Source organism: Phaethon lepturus, unplaced genomic scaffold (genome assembly GCF_000687285.1).
Source record: "Phaethon lepturus isolate BGI_N335 unplaced genomic scaffold, ASM68728v1 scaffold8160, whole genome shotgun sequence".
NCBI lineage: Eukaryota > Metazoa > Chordata > Aves > Phaethontiformes > Phaethontidae > Phaethon > Phaethon lepturus.
In genome coordinates this window covers 34,882-55,857 of record NW_010509790.1, presented here as the reverse complement: position 1 = coordinate 55,857, position 20,976 = coordinate 34,882, and the positions used below count along the sequence as shown (strand labels likewise).

Here is a 20,976-nt window from a genome sequence, read left to right as displayed (position 1 = left end):
CTCCAATGACAGAGATTCCCTAAACTCCCTGGGGATTACTAGGATGCATTCCAGTTACTGAAATCACCAGTGCGGGAGGGCACTTTTCTTCTAGTTGTCTACCACGTAGTAAAAATAGTTATTCTGGTGTGAAAATTTCAGTAAATGAGAGGGCCAAATCTTTAAGTTCTTACTTAAGATTTAACTATACTACTTTAAAATGAAACATTTAATCCACCAAGACACATGAGCAACATAAAACATTAATCTATTTCCTTTCAATCTCCACTGTTTTTACACATTCAATATTTTAGACAAATAACCCAACATTACTGGTTAAAATCAATATATACATGCAGATTAATTTTCAAAGTAAAAATAACTCACATGACATAACCAAATCTGTCTCTTTAATCAAAACATATTTTGGTTCAGTGCTTTATTTCTACTTTAACAACATCTTCAAAGAGTGGAAATAGAGCTCAACTAGGTGTATTTTTAAAAGCCTCAAAATTCATTTAACATATTTGCTATTATCCATAGGTTTGCATTAAAATAAAAAACAAATATAAAAACCTGCAATTGTTCTACATACCAACAAGCCTTATTACATTCAGCGTAGTGTTTGTTAGGATAGGTGCATTCACTTTATTGAGGTTATAATCTGATCTCTTTCTGCTCCTCAGAGTATCTCGAGAAACACTTTAAAGAAAACAAAACAAAATACACCAAATGTGACTATTATATTCAAGGAAATACAAATAACATTTAGTGGAAAAGAAATCCTTCCTCCCCCTTTCTTTACATGACACTATGTCATCCAGTGCAGCATTTTATTTATGCCAAAGCACAACTGGATTAGAATTCTAACATTTAAAGAGAGAAGCCTGGCCTGATTTACATAAAATTGTGCTAGAGAAAGGAGTTTTTGAGTTGTACTCCAAGGCTTGAGTTCTCTGTTTGGCCTCAGCAATCATTTTAACCACTCTTGACTCAAACTCATAGTTTATGAAGTAAAGAAAATGAAAATACCACAAGTCACAAGAAAACAGGGGCAGACTAGTAAACTACAGCTGAAAACAACTTTCTGGAAATGGAAACAATTTTGAAGAAGATGAAACTAAAAAGACATTAAATTCTTCATAAATTGTAGTCCTGCAAGAAGCAGGGAGTTGGACTCAGTGATCCTTACTGATCCCTTCCAACTCGAGATATTCTATGATACTATAAGAGAAACCTTTTGCCAGCTCCCATACCTCAGAACGGTATTCTTCCAAAAATTAAGAATGCTTCAATTTTACAGCACAAAGCTATGGACAGTGACTGTGGTGTGTTCCAAATAAGTAATTTTTATCAATACCTTCATCACTTCTTTGAAATGAAGTAGTTATGTGATGTAGCTTATGAAATCATGCTAACAATATTTTATCCTAAAGAGTTATTTTCTAAAAAAAGTTCCTCTGCTTTGACCCAAGTGATGGCTTTCGAGTTCTCTACGTAACAAATAGCTTTAATACAAATAGCTAATCACGATTAGTCTGCTTCACAACAGACTTTTAAGTAGTACAGTGCCCTAGACAGAAATTTGTATTTCAGATCCTTTTAATGCCTACAGTTGTCTTTTGTTTATATGAATGTATAAATAAAATATTTTTTATATATATTCATCACAGTGTAATATGTATAATCATGTGTATATATGTGTGTGTGTGTGTGTTCTTAAAGAAAAAGATAATTTAAAATTCCAAATGACTGCCTTCAAGTTGTGGAAGAATTTCACTATATTTTTAAGCTTAAAACATTATTTTTGTTCTGCAAAGTCAAAGCCTCAAGCCATGTGTCTGCATACAACTGCTTTTGACACAACAGAAATTATACATATGCACAAAACCAGTTGTACAAGAACCTGCAGTTAATATCTAATGCTTGCTAATCAGTTTTCCACTAGCTGCTTCAGAAAGCCTTTATCCTGCTTCAAAATCTTGCTTTCCAAAGTTTCTTTCTGCAGTAATGATGAGCAGTTTAACCTTCCTCCCCATTCTCGAGATCTAAGTGCTGAGCCTTTCTAACTGTGCAGGTAGCATAAAGATTATTTGATTATTATTCCACTGTTGTAGAGCATAGATTAAACAGAAAATGAACTAATTAGAGTACTGAGATGAAAAGCATGTAAATGAGACCAAGGACTCACACAAGTCTCCTTACCTTTTCACAGGGGCATCTCCTGTCTGCTCATCCACATAATCTCTTTTCAATTCTTCAGGAACATCACTGTCACTGTCATACTCTTGATACGCACTTTTTTCTTGTTCATCTGATTCATACTGTTAAAAAAAAAAGAAGGAAGAATAAATTGACTGCCATTATTTTTCTTGTAATATTGTCACTCATTTAACATAGCATTTTGATCACTTCTTGGCTTTTATCTCAATCAGGATACAAATAACTTTGCTGATTGAAAGGCAATGTTCACTAAAAATGGAGCAGGCAAATTATACAAGGCCATTTCTAAGTGTATTTCTAAACAAAATTCTATTCTCAGATGTTGATTAAGAGTAAATATTTGCATCATCCTATTTCTCCCAGCTACTGATAATTTCTTCTGCTTTTTTGTTGCTGTATCAAGTACCCAAGTACCTGAGCTTTTATTACTTGCTTTATGACCTGAAAAAAACAGTAACAAAGCCTTAACATTTAGCCATGGTGGCAATAAACCACACAACCTGGCACCACACAATCCTTAATTATTAATGCAAGAAGGACTAAACTATTGCTTCACAAAAATATTTACTTATATTGTATGCATTTATTAAAAAAAAAAAAACACCAAAAAAACAACTTGCAGTTGTTTGTAAAATTGATTTTTTTGTCTCCATTTCCTGCTGGAGTCTTTCAACCACTTAACCTGTTAGAGACCAATGCAATTTTGACTAAGCACAAACATTTTGAGACAACAATAAGCAGTCAAATGCTACTACAAAAACATAAGTATTTCTCATGGCTGATATTACCGTGTAAATCTTTTTCCTCACTAATCTCTCTGCACTTATTTTCTTCACTGTTCTATCTGCATCAACAGCAAAAAGAGTGACTTTGTATATATGTGCATGTTCTATACATACAAACTTTGGACTGTACATGGACAAACAAAAACTGCAGAGCAAGCGTGGAACAGGATTCTGCAACCCAAATTGATGTACCTTTCCTCACAGAGGAAAATAAAAACCACAACAAAACCCAAAACCACAGCACACTATATTATTCTAAGAAATACTCTAATGACAGAACTCAACTGTATCAGTGGAATAAATCAGTGGGGGCTAGATTAAAAGTATTTTCTTTTTTTTCCCCTTGCTTTCTCAGAAAATTTGATTAGGTGTTCAGAGCATGCTTGGATTTGCAGGTGTTGGTTCTCAGTTTTGCTTTGAAGCATAAAGCATCTTTTATCTAGTTACAGGCACAAGATCCTGATGTTTGAAATATTTACCTAATTATCAGTGAAACAATTCCTCTTTGATGGAAGAAAGCCTCATGCACCATTTGCTTCATTTGTCACAAATGCCACAAATTATTCCAGAATAATCCTATGAAAAACGTGAATGTGTAGCTAAATTAACCATGTATTCCTGCCTTGAGACATTGTGCCTTCTTATACTGAGGAACAACATTTTATGTTAATCACATCTTTTGAAAAATAAGAATTTTAAGTAGTTACAGACAACTACTGCTTCCAAATACTCTTAATTTTCTGAAACTGTTTCACTTTGTTCGATTGTTGAATGTCATTTCAAAGATTGCAACAGAATTATTTTCAGTTCAAGGATGGAAAGTTTGCGCCTAACAAATGATGTCTGGAAAAAAAGAGCCACACAGGCTGTATACATAACACAATATAGGATTTCCATGGTAGACTTGTATTATTATTGCTAGAGTACGAGTTATTTGGAGAAATACTATTCACAAACACAGATAATAAATGCTTTTCATAATTATGAAGCCACACATGCATATTAAAAGTGTGCAATTGGGATTATTTTTTTTTAAATACCTGAAATTTGCCATCTTTTTTCACTCCAGTTAAAAGCAATACTTAATGTCAATCTCTTTTTCAAGTGTTCTAGATCGCTCTGTAGTGTAGGTGCTTTAGACACTTCATAAATCATGAAATAAATTTCTTCACAAGGTGGATTTCTTAACCCAGAAAAGATTGAAGGAAAACAAATACTTGATGCTCTTTGATGTAACCCTTCTTCCTGAACACCTACACAGCTATCACAACATTAAGCATACCCATCAGGCTCCAGATTGCATTTTCACTTGAAGAGAGACCACAGTACTCTTCCTTTTAAATTCTCACTAAGATGTACACTGCTCTGAAGCCATTTTATCCAAGGAGTCAATAATGACACATATGACAAAGACAGTCTGGTTCCAGGGTCCTTAAGAAATGGCAGGGTTTTAAAGGATATGACCACTCTCCTGAGGGGAAAACCAAGGAAGATACACTGAGGTAATGCCAGTCTCTCAATCATCCAAAATACACTAGGAAATATATTTTTTCAGTCATGCATGGTAATTCCAAGCCCAAACCCAAGCTATGGAGATTTTTATAGCCTAGCACTCTGAAAGCAATGTTATAAAAGCGGGAAGCCCACAGTACAAACAAATTCAAAGCAAAAACAGCTCACATGGAAAAAAGAATGCAGTATGAGACACAGACTAAAAAGAAGTTCTGATCATTAGTATTCACAGGCAAAGTTTCTGCCTCATGAACATTTCAGACAGAAGAAAGCTATAACGAAAGCAGCTGAGTTTATTTCAAAAATGAGCTGAGTTCAGGTTTGATTAAAGACAGAGGGTCATAGTTTAACCAACTTGGCTGGAACATTAGCATGGAGAATTACCACCACTTATTATGCATTAATAGATAACAAATGACATGCCAATTCAATTAAAATCCAGTGATAGTAAAATGATAAATTTACTACAAATTGTTAACTACAATTCATATTGATATATTAATCTGTCAGTTGACATATTAACTGTCTTAACATCATAGGTTAAGAGAATTTTGAGAAAGTTGGGGTTTTTTTACATGGAAAAATACTTTTAAGTCTCCTGAACCTAGTGCTATTAATGAGCTGGAAAAGTTATTTAGTAAGATAAAAATATCTGCATTTTAAAGTATGCAGTAAGTAACTCACAACTATTAAATAGTGACCTCAACCTAGAGAGATCTTATAAATCCATTTTGAATATGCACAGTCTGCAGTAAAATTTTGAAGTGCTACAAGGAATCCAGGTATCTTGTAGCAATAATCAGTTCACAGGTGTTTAAGCAATCAGCCCAAAACAACCCACAGGACAGTGGTAAGATTCATTAAACTTGAAGAGTGTTACAAAACTTTAAGGTAACTATATCACCACAAAGAGATTTTAGGGTACAACAGAAAAGGGCATCTCATCGAAGCTCAAGATATAGAGCTAAGGTGACTGGATCCAGTGGCCTGTTTTCAGTTGTCCAGAACTGCAATAACTAAGCCGTTAAAAGGACTTTAAAAGTTCTCAAAAGAAATCCTGACAGTTCTTGCCATCCTAAAGATCATTTGACAAGTAAATCAACTGCATATGTCCTTGTCATGTCATTTCTGAAATATCTGGAAACATGTCTGTCTGCATTCTCTGGAAACAAATTTTGCAACCTCCATCAGAAATTATTTCAATTTTAAGTGCTAAGACATGCCTCCACCTTAAGTGATCAAACAAGAAACTGAAACATAAAACCTTTCTAGAAATTTTATCCCACATTACCTAAGCAAGATATTTCTGTTTCTATGTAAAGGATAACCAAATAACTTTTTTTTTTTTTTTTAAGTAAGAATTCTTTCTATCTGTCAGCACTTTGGAGACAGGAGGTGAGAAATGTGGAAAGGGAAGGTAGGATGGTCACCTGGAAAGTACTTAGGTCACAAGAAACCTTGGTTCTAATACCAGCCAGGTTAGATGTTCTGTACTAATGACAAGTTAATTAACCTGTCCTGTGCTCTATGTCAATGTGTATAATACTCCCCTGGCTCACAAAGATTTTTGAAAGGATTTTATCCTTCAAGTGACTGAGTTAACAGCCAAATACACCAATGAAAACAAAGTAAGTGCCTTCTCAGCATTGTTGAAAACCCTTGTCTGCATGCTCAGAACAATTCTTCAGATTTACTTAACATCTTTCAATATTAAAAGCAGTTAGTTGCCATTTTCCAATGCATTATTCTCAATTTATCATACAGAATAAAACTGTTTGTATACAGTGTTGCTAGAAACATGTCAAACAAAGGAAACATTCACCACAACTGACTTCCACAAGGAGGGATGAAAAATCAGAAGCATCATTCTCTATAATCAATCTATAATCAACTGAACAAACTGAAAGTTAACTTTACATTTTCATTTATAGAAAAAAAAGTTAGTTCTATACACTATTCCTAAGTTCTCCAAATACCACTACATTTAAGGTTAAAAAACCCTATTTTATAATATGAATGACTGTAAATCTCACCTATATTTCACAAGAAAAATGCATAATAAACCATATAATTGGTATTTCACTTCTTCCACACAGAACATTCTGTCCCTCTGGTGTCAAAGGAAAGCCAAAATTCATTATGGTTCTTCACCAGGCACAAAATCAGGTTTTATCAATTTAAAATACAGTAAGGTTTCACTAATAAAGAACACTAAATTGGCACACAGCTTTGAAAATGAGGACACTGCAGCCAGCCTTGACAATGTGCAAGCCTACCAAATGGGACACTGTTCAAAACTGAAGACAGGGGAACCACAGCATGGACTTTGCTACACGGGTAACACATCAGCCTACTGGTTAACTCCTGGGATCATGCCTCTAGCGTGTTTCACCAAAACCACAACCTGCCACTGCTGAACAGCTGAGGCAGCCGCTCTCAGCCCCACCAGAGAAGGCTACAGCGTCCTGACAGGGATTTAAGAGAACCCCATCTCCACCACAGTGCTTGCAGCAATAGCAGCACCTATGTGCAAAGCATGAGGCAATTCTTTACTAACGAACTAATGCTTACTGTCTTAAGCAGTTTCAGCTCTGACTGGGACAGAGCCTCACACACCTTCAAAAAACAGACAGCAGTGAACAACCAGTATGAAAACAGTAACCTTTACATATATAGACTTTTTCCAATGACTAGAGACAAATTCAGAATAAAAAGACAGTTTTACCCAGGATGATTAGCTGATCAAATTCATTGACCCCCTGTGGTAACAAGACGACCAAGACAATGGATCACTTCCTGGATAATGATATTACTCCATTACAATAGAGAATGTGGTTCCGGGGTGGGTGTGTCGTCTTTGCCTTTTTCTCTTCTCCTATTCTGGAACAAGTAGAGGAAAACCATCCCACGCATTTATGCTTTGTAACTCATGCAGGTTACAAAGTGTCCCAGTAGGACTTGCAAGGACCCACTACCTCTCATGAGCCCACAGTGCCTGTGCTAACCACTACCAGAGGCAGGGTGCTGTACCAGAACCACCACTGGTCTCGCATAACGTGACAATTCCTGCGTGACTACCAGTGCAGGTGGAGATTTTACTTGAAACACTGAATCTGTACAGAAAGCTGAAGCTTTTTTTTTTTTTTTTTTTTTGCTTTTAAGCTCTATTACTTCTCTGAATAGGTTCATCATCGGCAAAAAGGGGAAAAAAATAATATACAACTGAAGAGTGAAGAGGGTATTACTGATAGCAGTCTGCCTGGCAGCAGGTATGACGCTTCAGTTGGCAAAAGCCAACAAAACAGTATCTCCAACACATTCATCAGCATTTGCTACCTAGTTTTTTCATTAAATGACTTCATGGTTATAGAAACAAAAGCTTAGGGCAGAAGAAGTCAATGTCATTTAAATTTTACTTGAGCTAGGAGAAACAGATTCCGAAGGGTAAATGTTAAAACTGGAAAGAACGAAGCTGTTCTGTTCTAACTTGTGTGCAAAGTTTTCATTTCTCACACAAAGGTGCAGATTGAAACAAAAATTCCTCAACATATCCATAGTCAAGAAATAAAGACAATCCTAGCCATCTGCAAGTGTAAGTATTATGCTTACAAGTCACTGCACAAAAATATGGGGACAGTATATGCACTCATTTGCTAGCAGCGGCATGCAAGGAATCAGAGGAGATTGAAATCACATTCCAACCATTATTCATTGTTCTTGAGATATTATCCAGTCTCAGTAGTTCCAGTTAGTATCACCTTTGGAAAATAATTTCACACTTTCTTAATTATTATACATACAAATGGTGGCAAAAAATATCCTGCAATATTTGAGATGTATTTCTGCATAGTGAAGGTCATGATGGGTCTATACGTTTGTTACTGAGACAAACCTTCACAAGGAAGAAAAAAAAAAACAAAACCAACAAACAAATAAAAACACGACCCAAAGCTAATTTTCTAGTCCTTTTTCTTCAGAAAAATCTTTTAAAAAGCAAAATTTTTTCTTTTTTTTTTTTTCATTTTGAAAACCTCAAAAGTACTGTTAGTATCATCATTAATCTGTATTTCACTAAGGATCATTTTAGTAAATATCTACCAAATGGCCACCCAGATTCCTCAAAAGTTTTGTTTCAGAGTGGTTTTCAACGAAGTACCATGGAATTCTGCAGTTTTCAGCATGCCCTGCAGTGCATTCATCTTTGCTTAACACATGCATTTGGAGTCTATGTGTAAGTTTTACAGTGATAACCAAGCAACTCTTCTCAGTTTACTGATACGAAAACTCAGGACATATGTTCTGTTGTATTACATGACAGGGGAAGAACTACCACCAGGAAACTGGCTCTCTAGCAGTGTTCTTTAAGCACAATGCAACAATATTTTATGCCAATCAACTGTATTTTCTCTTCAAGTGACACAGTAGGAAAGAGACTGCAGCACTGCCCACAGAAGGAAAGACACTGTAGCATCACACTCAGGCGTGTGGGATACAGGTCAAGCTGCTTTGCAACTGAAATTCCACAGGGAACACAAGAAAGATGAAGCTGAAAACAAGAAAGCCATTAGTGTGAAAAGTTGGATTAACTAACCTTAAACAAAAAAACTAAACTCAACATTATCACAAAAAAAAGTCCAAGAAAATATTATTCATCAAAGTGATAAACAAGAGCAAAAGCTTTAACAAAAATACGCTAATATAACATTTAAGAGAATGATACAAAGTTTTAACATAAAACATATTTGACCACTGCTAGATTTTGAAAGAATTCTGAAAAAAAAAAAGTTACATGAAGTTATTGTTCAGTTTTATAGTAGATGCCATCATAAAGCGAGTGTCCTGAGCATTTAAATTACAATTAGAAACTGCCTAACAAACATTGGATAATCCATGGCAAATCACGTAGGTGTGAACAAACACAACAGATGGGGCAACCCACAATGATTCTTTCCTACGAAGACAGAAAGACAGTCCTAAAATGAAAAAATTACTTCCACAAAGAAAGCTAACTTAAACCCCTGGAAAAATACTAATTTAATTGGAACATGCCTTGCTAGCCTTCAGAACACTTGACTTCAGTGGAAAAAATTATTGATCCACTGCAAAACAAACTGAACCTTAAACAGGATGCCTAGCTTTCTGGCACTGTTAAAAGCAAAGCAACCTACCTAATTAAAGGAGTAAAGTGGCTTGAGATTTTACACAGTACTGCAGTTAACTGATCCTTGTACTAAGATATTTTACCATCACTGATACACAAAATAAATCATCATTTACTGACAGCAAGATTTGCTTTTCTTTATTCCCTCTCCCCCCCGCCGCCCCGTCATTCCATACCCCATTGGAAGCTAAGACGTCTTCTGTCTCATCATCTTTGCTGTCGGCCTGAATTTCAAATGGGTTTCCTCCGTTACAGTACTGCTCAAATAACGTTACTGTTGTTGAAATTGCTGAAGCAGGCTGCTTACTAGGTGAAACAGATGGGGAACGTGACTGCTCCATGAACTTAAATTCCTATTAATACAAATAAAGTACAATTTTAATCACCAACAAGACAGTTTCAGTATTATGACTCCAGTTCCATGAAAACAGAGCATAACAACAAACTTGAGGACAATTAACCTGATATGAAAAATTTTAGCCAAAGCTTGCTGCTTATTTAAACATGCTTTTCATGCTGGCTTAAGTTAACCTTGAAATTGGCAATCTTCTACTGCTCATCTTTCTAATTTTAGCAGGTTTTGGCTATGACATGCAATACATCACTGTCTAAAACTAGGTGAAAACTAAGGGGTTTTTTTAATTCCATAGAAATTAGGAGATAAAACAAGACCTACATTCTATCCAAAAATGTAGTTTTCCTTACATAAGTTACCTGATAATTTACAAAAGCTGGATTTTTTTTCTTAATATTTTATTTGTTAAAAGTTCTTTTCAAAACTTACTACTTTTCAAACCCATTGCACATGAAGTTTCTGATTACTGGATGAGTGCAAATATATGGACTGAGTAGGGCACATAAGGTATGAATTTAGACATTTTTTCTAAAAACCTTGACTTATCGCAGTTGTCATATCATTTTTATCTATTAAACTCTAGCTATTCATCTTCATAAATGGCCAAGTGTACATTATCATTTATGTAAGGGTTTAAACATCAAAATGTATGCGGCTAAAAGGACTGCAATGTTAGATTTCCGTTTAAATGAATCAGTTGCTTTCTGCCATTTTCTGCTGCTCCAGGCCCTTGAGCAGTATGTATGGATTTATAATCCCATTTCTCTATTAAAATTATTATTTCTATTGCTGTTGGATGCTACGGAGGGTCCTCCTTCCTTTTCCCTCTATGCTACTACTGCCCCAGTAGCCTCTTGCTTATTTTTACAGTTAACTCTACAGAAGCTGCAAAATTATCTTCTGCTTTAGCAAAAAACTGTCTTGAGCTTGAGCAAAAGCTCAGCTATATCCATTTTTGCACTTTAGTGATAGTTTTAATCATAGGCAGCCAACTTTCATTTGGCAAAACAGGTGAAATTCACCTACTATGTGATAAACTTCATAAAAATCACTTTAGGAGACCAGGTGAGCACACCAATTACTTGCTTTCAGTTGGACTTTACCACAGAAGAATGAACTTTTTTTTTTCCTTTCCAAATGAGCCAGTATTACCTATGTTTCCAGAAACAGATGCCAAAATTGGTACAAGCTAGTGAGTGCTCATGTGACTACTTTTAGGCACTCATCTTTTAGCATCTCGCTCTCATAAATACTTTAGAAATGGAAAACTGATGAATTAACAGCACATTAAAACATGAAAAATAAAGGCTAACGTTATGCTTAACAACTCTAGCATCTTCTGTAAACATCTACCTGCTTGAAACAGGAGCACTATGTTTAAAAAGCATTTGAATCTTACATTTCCAGTATCATGAAGTGAAATTTAGGGGGTTTTAGCAGCCATTAAAAACATTTGCACAGTAGCTCATGGATCTTACTACTTCTCAGAACACCTGGACTCTTAGCTATTAAAGTATTAATACATTTGTATGTGTTATTCATAGAACGTACATGAAGCTGCAGAATACTAAAGCTTGATTTAACAGGACAAAGTTCCCAGGTTTCATTTTCCAAAAACATTCTTAATTCTTCAAGACGGGTTCTGAAATACAACAAATGAACACTCTTAATTGGCAGCAAGAGTAAATCAGGAAGTAGACAATTATTTAACTCATGCAGTGAAAAACATCTTCAAAAACTGTATAAAAAGTCACACTTGAAAACAGGTATTTAACTTATTTTTTCAACTGACAGACCACCTAAAAGCTGCGGCTACTAACAGAGTGTGTTTTATGACACCTCTGGAGAAATTCTCAAAGAATGTTAATCTCCAAAATTTGGAAACAAGTTTTTTGTCAAAATCGTTAGAAAGTGGAGAGGAACATCTATGATTACGCAGTAATACTGGACCTTTTTGCCTCTATGTAAACTGTAGAAAGCAATATAATATATACACTTTATTAGCAGTACAACAGCTTCTGTGAGCCCACATAAGATAGATGCTTCCTTCAGACACACTGAAGCCAACAGTCAGCAAAGCGAAGTTGAAAGAGCTAATGTTCTACAGACATCTTCAACTTCTTGGAGAAGAAAAAAGTTAAATGACTATTAATTTCCTAAACTGTACTTTTCTTCATAGCTTAACTTTACCTTGGTGCTAATATAGAAAACATATTAGAGAAACGTAATCAAATCATTACATTTCCGCATTGTTTCTGTTATGGTTTTAATCATTAGAAAAGCCTCTATTCAACCATAAGAAGAAATACTTCTAATAAAGCAAATCTGTTTGCCACATAAGCAGGAAGTCACATAGGAAAAGATAGGAACGAATGCTTATTGAGGTCACATTGCTGTATCTTTTAGTCTTAATATATGGCATATTCTTTTGCTTAACGAGCAGCACATTGGTAAATTATGCACTGGGTTTCTAATTAGGCAGTAAAATATTCTAAAAATACCATTATTTCAATAACAAACTATAACCACCACTACAATTAAAATTTTCTTGCCTCAACAAGATGAGCAATTGTTGCGTTACGACTACAGTTTGTTGTGTCTATTTAAATTCACCAGTTAAACGCAAATAGAATTCAAGTGCTATTTTCAAGGCATTGAGTACCCGTATCTTGCAGATCTTCTCGCAGTAAAGCCAACAGAAACAACAGATAGAGATGCTGTGAAAATCGGTGTTACAAATTAAAATTCTTTGAGAGGCTGACTAAGGAGAAAGTCATAGAAAAGCAAATATTTAAAAGCCCCACAGCACCATTTTTTGTATCATTTCAAAGCTGAAATTAAGGCACCAACAAACTACTGGAACAAATGCTGTTCATTTTCACCAGCATGCAAGTCTAAAAAGTGGCACACATGGAAGGTCTGATGCATTCGGTCTCTCAAAAGCTTTAGTGTTCAGACACACCTTTTTATAACCGGATGAGAACAGAGAGTAAATTGCACTCCAAAAATCACCTTACTGTTGTTCTCTTCCAAAAGCCCACTCTAATTTTTCAAAATAATCAACTTTTACCCAAAAAAGACTTCATGTATGCTCCAGTATTACATTGCTCTTCTACACTTTCTGAATGACATGATGAGTTCCTTTGAATGCTTTCTCTATGTGAGCAGTTCTCTAAAACACCACACCACCCAGGAGGCCACGTATGTCAAATTACACAATCAAAGAACTGATTACTCCTGGACTCTAAGCATTTCAGCTCTATGATGCTTTTATGTACTAATGAATTCTTAAAAGCACTAGCTTTTTTTCTTTTTCTTTCCTCCAATTAAATACACAAGGGGAGTGAAAGCCACATTAGCTTGATCCAAAAAGGCAAGATGCTTAAAGCTTTTATATAAATCAACCTGAGGGATATAGCTGGGAGAGAGGGTTTTTTATATTTTTCCTTCTGAGGATGAAAACATCAGCCAATTTATCTTCACAATAGCCACACAGCACAAAACATGTAAAAAGTATTAAAGGGTTCACATAATTTGAGTCATATCAGTAAGTACTTCCTCTTATTTTCACAAGAATTACAAGAAATATCACCTTAATAAAAAACACAAGTTATTTAAAAAAAATTATTTCTATGCATATTCCATCAATGCTCCTTAGCCTTTATTTTACTCAAAGAGAATTCAGAAAATCAGTCTCTCATTCCCTAAACTGTTAAATAGGTCTTTTAAACATAAGCAAAATCATAATGGTCAAAATAATATTTACTTAACCAAATAAGGTATTATATGGTAAGTCAGTATAGTAAAAGACGGTTAGGTAGACCAAAATAACTCTTCTGAACCTCTAGCTGCAAGCTCAGTTTCCAAACCAGTTCACAAAATTCAGTTCAGGGTTCAAGAAATAAAGAAATAAAGAAACCTTTATTTCAAGAAATAAAGATAGGTGGCATGGCATCTTAATCAACTCATCTCCTGACAAGACATAATGTGCATCTGATTAAGGCTCAAGCTTCTCAGACAACTGGAACTGAGGTCTTCATCGAATGTCCAGGAAGAAATCCTAGCTACAAACTACCAAAGCTGGAAGAAATTCTAAACCATGTTCTCAGCTTCTGAATTTAGACACTGTCTCATGTTCTCCCACCACAGTTTTCATACTTTATGGCTTTCAGGCAGAAAGTCTCAGAACAAATGGGTTTGGATGCATCAGCTTTATGACAGCTCCCTTAAAACAGAGGACAACAGATCTAGACTGAGAAAGTAAGAGTTTTTTAGAGCAAGGAACACTGTATTTCTTCTCATATCTTCTTAGCTTTTTACACCCAGAAAGAAGATACACGCTAGATAACTATAATGAAAGAGTTGTCACTCATCCAAACCAAAATCCAGACAATTAAAACAGACAAGTCTGGAAGCTGTCATAGCCATATATCATACCTGAGGCCAGAGACTGTCTGCATATAACAGCAGATATGGCTGGCCTCAGATATGACAGTATAGAGTTGACTGAAACATAATTAGATACTGCCAGTGAAAAAACTATGAAAACATGACTCAAAAGGATGGACTCCATTCTAAACATCACACTTGATATAAGACAAAACTGCATACTGAAAAAAACATTTCATAGCCACACACGAACATCACACATGTTTCTTTTTATGTAACAGCATAGAAAAAGAAGTAACAATTTTGCTAGGAAGTATGGACTTCAGAGGTATTCATCCTCAAGGTCCTAGGAGACAGCTTGAAGAAGCCTGAAAAACTACTGAAATCCTACGTTACAAGTTTTTCATCTTTATCTGGCTTGCCTGCTGCAGATCTAGAGTTTTCCACAACTATAGCAGAGGCAAAGGCTTCTGCACCCTCCCCCCTTCTCCAGGGTTCAGAGCTCTGTTCTCATCATGAAACAAATTCCACTGTCAACTTCAATGCAGGAACATTATGCAGTGGAATTCCTTTGTGGAAAGCATTTAAAGTTAAACCTAACACAAATAAATGCCATTAGATTCATCCACTGCACGTACTATAGTCTCACCTGTGGTATGTTTTGAAATAGTTAACACTTTGCTTTCTGATAGATTCTTGCAAAACTTCAGACTTACTGCCACAAAATTCTTCTCCAACTTGCATCAGCCTATAATAATAAAACAAAGTTTAGAAATATTTATTAATTTATTAATACTGGTGTTCCAACCTGAATTACAAGGCTCAATCATTATCATGTGCATACATGTATCTCCATAAAAGCAGAACACCAATGTTAAGTTGCACACACTTCACTCATTCCACAGAAGTCCATTATCTCATTTCCCTCCAAATCCTATCATATGTCCCATACAAATAGAGACAAAGAGCCATAAGCAAAATAAATGTCTTTTTGAGATCCCATTATGCAAGGCAAGTGTGCAGCTCACAGGCTGAACCATTCACATCAACCAAACAGAAGGATATAATACTGTACAGGTTAGCAGTACCACAGTATTTTACTGCTCTTGACTGAGAGTCCCTTTAAAAGCTTTTAGAATCATCAAAATTGTCAGATCTGCACATCTGAAATCTTAAAGCTGGACAATACCGAAATCATACCACACTTAAGCAGTACTTGAGCAGCCATTTATGCTACCTCTCCCAAATAAAGAAGTAGTACTCTTCAAACTATACTCTTTAATATCTTAATCAATGACATAGTGGGATCGAGTACACCCTCAGCAAGTTTGCAGATGACACCAAGCTGAGTGGGGCAGTTGACAAGCCTGAGGGACAGGATGCCATCCACAGGGACCTGGGCAAGCTCAAGGAATGGGCCCACGTGAACCTCATGAGGTTCAACAAGGCCAAGTGCAGGGTCCTGCACCTGGGTCAGGACAACTCCCAGTATCACTACAGGCTGCGGGATGAAGGGATTGAGAGCAGCCCTGCCGAGAAGGACTTTGGGGGGGACTGGTGGATGAAAAGCTGGACATGAACCAGCAATGTACGCTCGCAGCCCAAAAGGCCAACCACATCCTGAGCTGCATCAAATGAAGCGTGGCTAGCAGGCTGAGGGAGGTGATTCTGCCCCTCTACTCCTCTCTGGTGAGACCCCACCTGGAGTCCTGCATCCAGCTGTGGAGCCCTCAGCACAGGAAAGACATGGACCCGTTGGAGCGGGTCCAGAGGACGGCCACAAAAATGATCTGAGGGATGGAACATCTCTCCTGTGACGACAGGCTGAGAGAGTTGGGGTTGTCCAGCCTGGAGAAGAGAAGGCTCTGCAGCCTTCCAGTACTTCAAGGGGGCTTCTAAGAAAGATGGGGACAGACTTTTTAGCAGGGTGTGTTGCAATAAGACAAGGGATAATAGTTTTAAACTAAAAGAGGGTAGATTTAGAGTAGATCTAAGGAAGAAATTTTTCACAATGAGAGTGGTGAACCACTGGCACAGGTTGCCCAGAGAGGTGGTAGCTGCCCCATCCCTGGAAACATTTCAGGTCAGGTTGGATGGGGCTCTGAGCAATCTGATCTATTTGAAGATGTCCCTGCTCATTGCAAGGGGTTTGGACTAGGTGACCTTTAAAGGTCCCTTCCAACCCAAAGATTCTATGATATGAACAAAGTTGGCATCATAACATAAATATTAGCCTGTGCTGTCTTATCAGGGTTCAAGTTTGTGCACATGTATTAAGTGGTCTTTTGACCACATCAGTATACCTGCTGATAACATCAAGTACAAATATGAAGTCGTCATATTTGAAGTTAGACAGATCTGTTCCCAGAAGATATGTTTTCACTTTCAGCTGAACATCCTACAAAACACAAACAAGTTTTTGTATAATTAATACACTAAGGACAAAAAGGGCTCAGATGCCTGGTTCATTAGCACTTTTTGGTTTATTTGCACCTATAACTTCTTTTTGAGATTTAGAGTAGAAATCCATTTTCTGTAACATGAATGATTTCTCATTGACTTTCTAAAATAAAATTATAATCACTTTCTTTAACACTCCATAACATAAGGTCCATCCTAGATGCTTTATTGTCACTGGAAAAACAGAACTCTGGATTACAATTCAGCTATGTAAAAAGTTCACAGTTTTTTCATCATATATTGGGGTCTCACTGCACAAACTGATCCAGTAATACTGTGAAACCAGGCAGGTTCACAAGATTTCAGGTTGTGCATAGCTATAGTTATACCAGAAACATAAAGCAGTATGCATGTGCTAACAGAGAAAAGCACATGTGAAGAAAGTAGATTGTGGGGCAGCACACAGGTTGGGAGAAGTGGAATCAGGCTGAAAGTCATATTACTATGTTTTCGTATCTTGACTGAGTTTGTAAGCATAGCAACAAAGTAGTAACTGAGTCACAGAAATTATATTTCCATGGTTTTGACATATTTAGCTCAAAATAAATGGCTTAAAAAAAAAGCAAACCCTGAAATCCCTGGAGAGATTTTTCAAGGAGATCAGTATAAATATAACTTGTAATTAAGGGCAGGGAGGAGGGCATGTCAGGGAGATAAATATTTAGGGAAAAAAAAAAAGTCAAAAACCATACCTGCCATATTCGTGAAAGTCCATGTTCCAATTTCTTTTTTACATAGCTGCGGTCAAAACTGTTCTCTTCAGTTCCAATCACATTACTGCCGTCTGAAACTGAAGGTGAAAGGTGTTGTAGGTATTTTCAAAAGCATTGAAATGTATCCTAGTTTTCTACCCATAATGAAAGTTCTGCCTTAGCCATTATCATATTATCCATTATGCAAACTCCAGGAAAGCTCCATTTCTCTAAATTTTTGAAAGGAAATTAATAAAGCACATATAAATATTATATGCTAATGCAGAGCAGGAGAGCTTCTGGTTGCTTTTATGTAAAGGAAGATACCCCATTCAATAAAAATCAAAAAAGATAAAGAGTAACAGATACCGGTATTTCAAATACAAAAGATAAAGTTGAATGCTGAAGTGAGCACTGCTTATACTCTACAACAGTATTCTCTAAGATATTCTACCTTTGTAGGCAAGAATCATCAACTTAAAAATTTCAGAAGCAAGATTTTTAACTTTCTGCCACAGTAAATTCTGTCTGCAACTCTGAGGAAAAATACTGAAACTTTTTCCATGAACTATGCCAACAATATAGCATGTTCTTTACTTTTTTTTAGCTCTCATACTAATCTATGCTTATGCATGAAATAATGTCAATCATATAATCAGGTGTCTTTCATTCTTCCAAATTATTTTATTAATTCTAAAACCTTCATTCCCACAGCACTGGATCACTTTTCAAAAAAGCACTGTAATGGATGGCAAACTTCTCCTGTATATGGTCCTCTCTCTCCCCATGGAGGAAATATATTTTACTACTATTTAAAAAAAGATAAGGTAATATTTTATATGTAGTTTGTGAGCATACAGTTATGGTTACACTTACAGTCTGTGATGGCACAGAGTCATGCAGTTTGTTTCACAGCCTATGACAGGAAAGCTCTATCTTAGCCAGACTACACATACAAACTTTCCCCGTGATAAGAAGACTCTGTTGTTCCTGACAGGGAGAAAAACCATGCATGTCCTTTAAACACCAAACGATTTAGTGATTTGACACGAAAGATAAAAATTCACATAAAATATTACACTGGAATGTTACGAAGCGTACAGCCCTCCTTCTATCACATCACTCCAGAGGCTGCAAACACAAAAGAATGAAGATTGCCTGTAGTACCCCAGCATTGCTGTCCAGCTCAGACCTGTCTTTCCATCTTTTCTGCAACCTCCAGCTAGTTTTCAGTACTGGAGAAGACTATTCAATCCCTTGTTCCTAGGCCAGCTGGTCTCTTCTCTCTACCTCCACACACAGGCTCTTAACTCAAAGCTATTTTTTTTCCTCGATTCCAGCATTTCCTCTGAAAAACCTCCACCCAGCCCCAAGGTATCATTTTGCATGTGCATCAGGCAGCCTCATCCCTGCCACCTAGGCATCACAGGAACAGGCAGCACAAAGCCCAGATCCTACAGGAACCAGAGATGGAACTGTGGCGGGGGAGAGAGAGAAAAAAAGACAGTTTCTTATGATATTGTGGGAAAGTCAGTCCCTATGTATAATTTGGGCCTACCTAGAGAGCAATAGGACACGTCTAACAGACTAGGGCATGTTTAACGTCCTTGACTTAGATTACATTTTTGAAAGATGGACTCTTTTTTAACCTGTTGGGCTTCAGACCAGGTAGATACATCACTACTATAATGCAAACAGGATGATAAAGGAAAGAGTAAAACATTTAACAGCTCCTCAACAACTGGCAGTAGTGTTCTGGACAGCCCTAACTTATGGAACACATTGCGGGGGGGGCGGGACACGGACGACAGGGGCAGGAAGCAGAAAAAAAAAATTATTTCTAGCCTCAGCAAGGAATTTGGAAGCAATCCAAGGCCATGGACCGAACTACCTCAGTGGGATTACACACAACTTCCAGCCAGGGAGACAGCACTAAGTCTGTGAAGAACATTCAGCTGTTAAACTGTGTGATGTTGCCAGACGGCTCAGGTGCAGCTCCAGCAGCTTTTCATTCATGAGTTGATCTCATCAACGCTGGGACAGGATTTTACACGGTCATTCAAAACTAGCATGGACAAAAATGCCACTTGCATACTGAATCCCTGTCACAATAGTGTTCATTAGATGGTAAACGTGCTACCATGTCCACAGTGAGAGCTAATCCTGACTGACCTTTGCAGTTCTTCATTACTAGGCTTCATAGATTTTTCTAGAAAGCCTCCTGGTTTAATTTCACTTTCCACAGAGAGAGTAACAATTTTTTCATGTCTAATTTGCTGTCTACCAATAGAACCATACAGAACCTACATCTGCCCTCCATTTGCCAGCACTACAAAATTTTTTGTCAGCAACAAAAGTGCTCTTTCCATGTCAAGCCTTGCCCTGATATGTAAATCCACCTTTTCAGATGTGTGCAGAACAGACCTCCACAGCATTGTCTGGACTACTGCATATTTAATAGGAGGAAGAAAAGAGTCATCCACTGGTTATGGTTAGAATGGTTATGACTGGTATCAGATGTAATACCAGTGACAATTCAATTAAACCAAAATACAAAAGAGCACAGAAGAGTCTGACCATGTTGTGACCATATTTTCTTCAAACCATCCAGTGCTCACTATCAAGTGAGCAAACGGGTCCAGGAAGGCTGGACATCCTTCAAGAAGGACCTCTTAAAGGAGCAGGCGGTCCCCATGTGCCGTAAGATGAACTGGCAGGGAAGACGACTGGCCTGGCTGAACAGGGAGCTTTTGCTGGGACTCAGGAAAAAAAGGAGAGTTTATCACCTTTGGAAGAAGGGGCAGGCAACTCAAGAAGAGTACAAGGATCTCGTTAGGTCATGCAGAGAGAACATTAGAAAGGCAAAACCCCAGCTAAAACTTAATCTAGCCACAGTCATAAGGGATAACAAGAAATGTTTTTACAAATATATTAACAACGAAAAAAAAGCCAAGGAGAATTTCCATCCTTTACTGGATGCAGGGCGGGAACACTGTCACCAAGGATGACGGAAAGGCTGAGGTTCTTAATGCCTTCTTTGCCTCAGTCTTCAATAGCCAGACCAAGTATCCTCAGAGTATTCAGCTCCCTAAGCTGGAAGACAGAGATGGAGAACAGAAAAAACACCCCATAATCCAGCAGGAAACAGTTAAGGACCTCCTATGTCACCTAGACACCCACAAGTGTACGGACCTGATGGAATCCACCCAAAAGTACTGAGGGAGCTGGTGGAAGAGCTTGCCAAGCCACTCTCCCATCATTTATCAGCAGTCCTGGTTAACAGGGGAGGTCCCAGGGGACTGGAGGCTTCCCAACTGGATGCCCATCTACAACAAAAAGGCCAGAAGGAGGATCTCAGGAACTACAGGCTGTCAGCCTTACCTCGGTACCAGGGAAGAGCATGGAGCGGGTTATCTTGAG

General features: G+C 37.1%; 1 protein-coding gene across 1 annotated transcript in view; it reads right to left on the bottom strand.

Moving 5' to 3' along the window:
* Nucleotides 1-574: 574 nt before the first annotated feature.
* CCDC132 (coiled-coil domain containing 132) overlaps nt 575-20,976 on the bottom strand; it is a gene marked incomplete at both ends in the record, with an annotated part of 54,357 nt that continues 33,955 nt past the window's right edge. Inside the window, 7 exon segments of the mRNA XM_010285646.1 lie at nt 575-681; nt 2,185-2,303; nt 9,837-10,013; nt 11,567-11,657; nt 15,054-15,152; nt 16,708-16,802; nt 17,557-17,654. Of these exon segments, the coding sequence (XP_010283948.1) occupies nt 575-681; nt 2,185-2,303; nt 9,837-10,013; nt 11,567-11,657; nt 15,054-15,152; nt 16,708-16,802; nt 17,557-17,654 (786 nt within the window).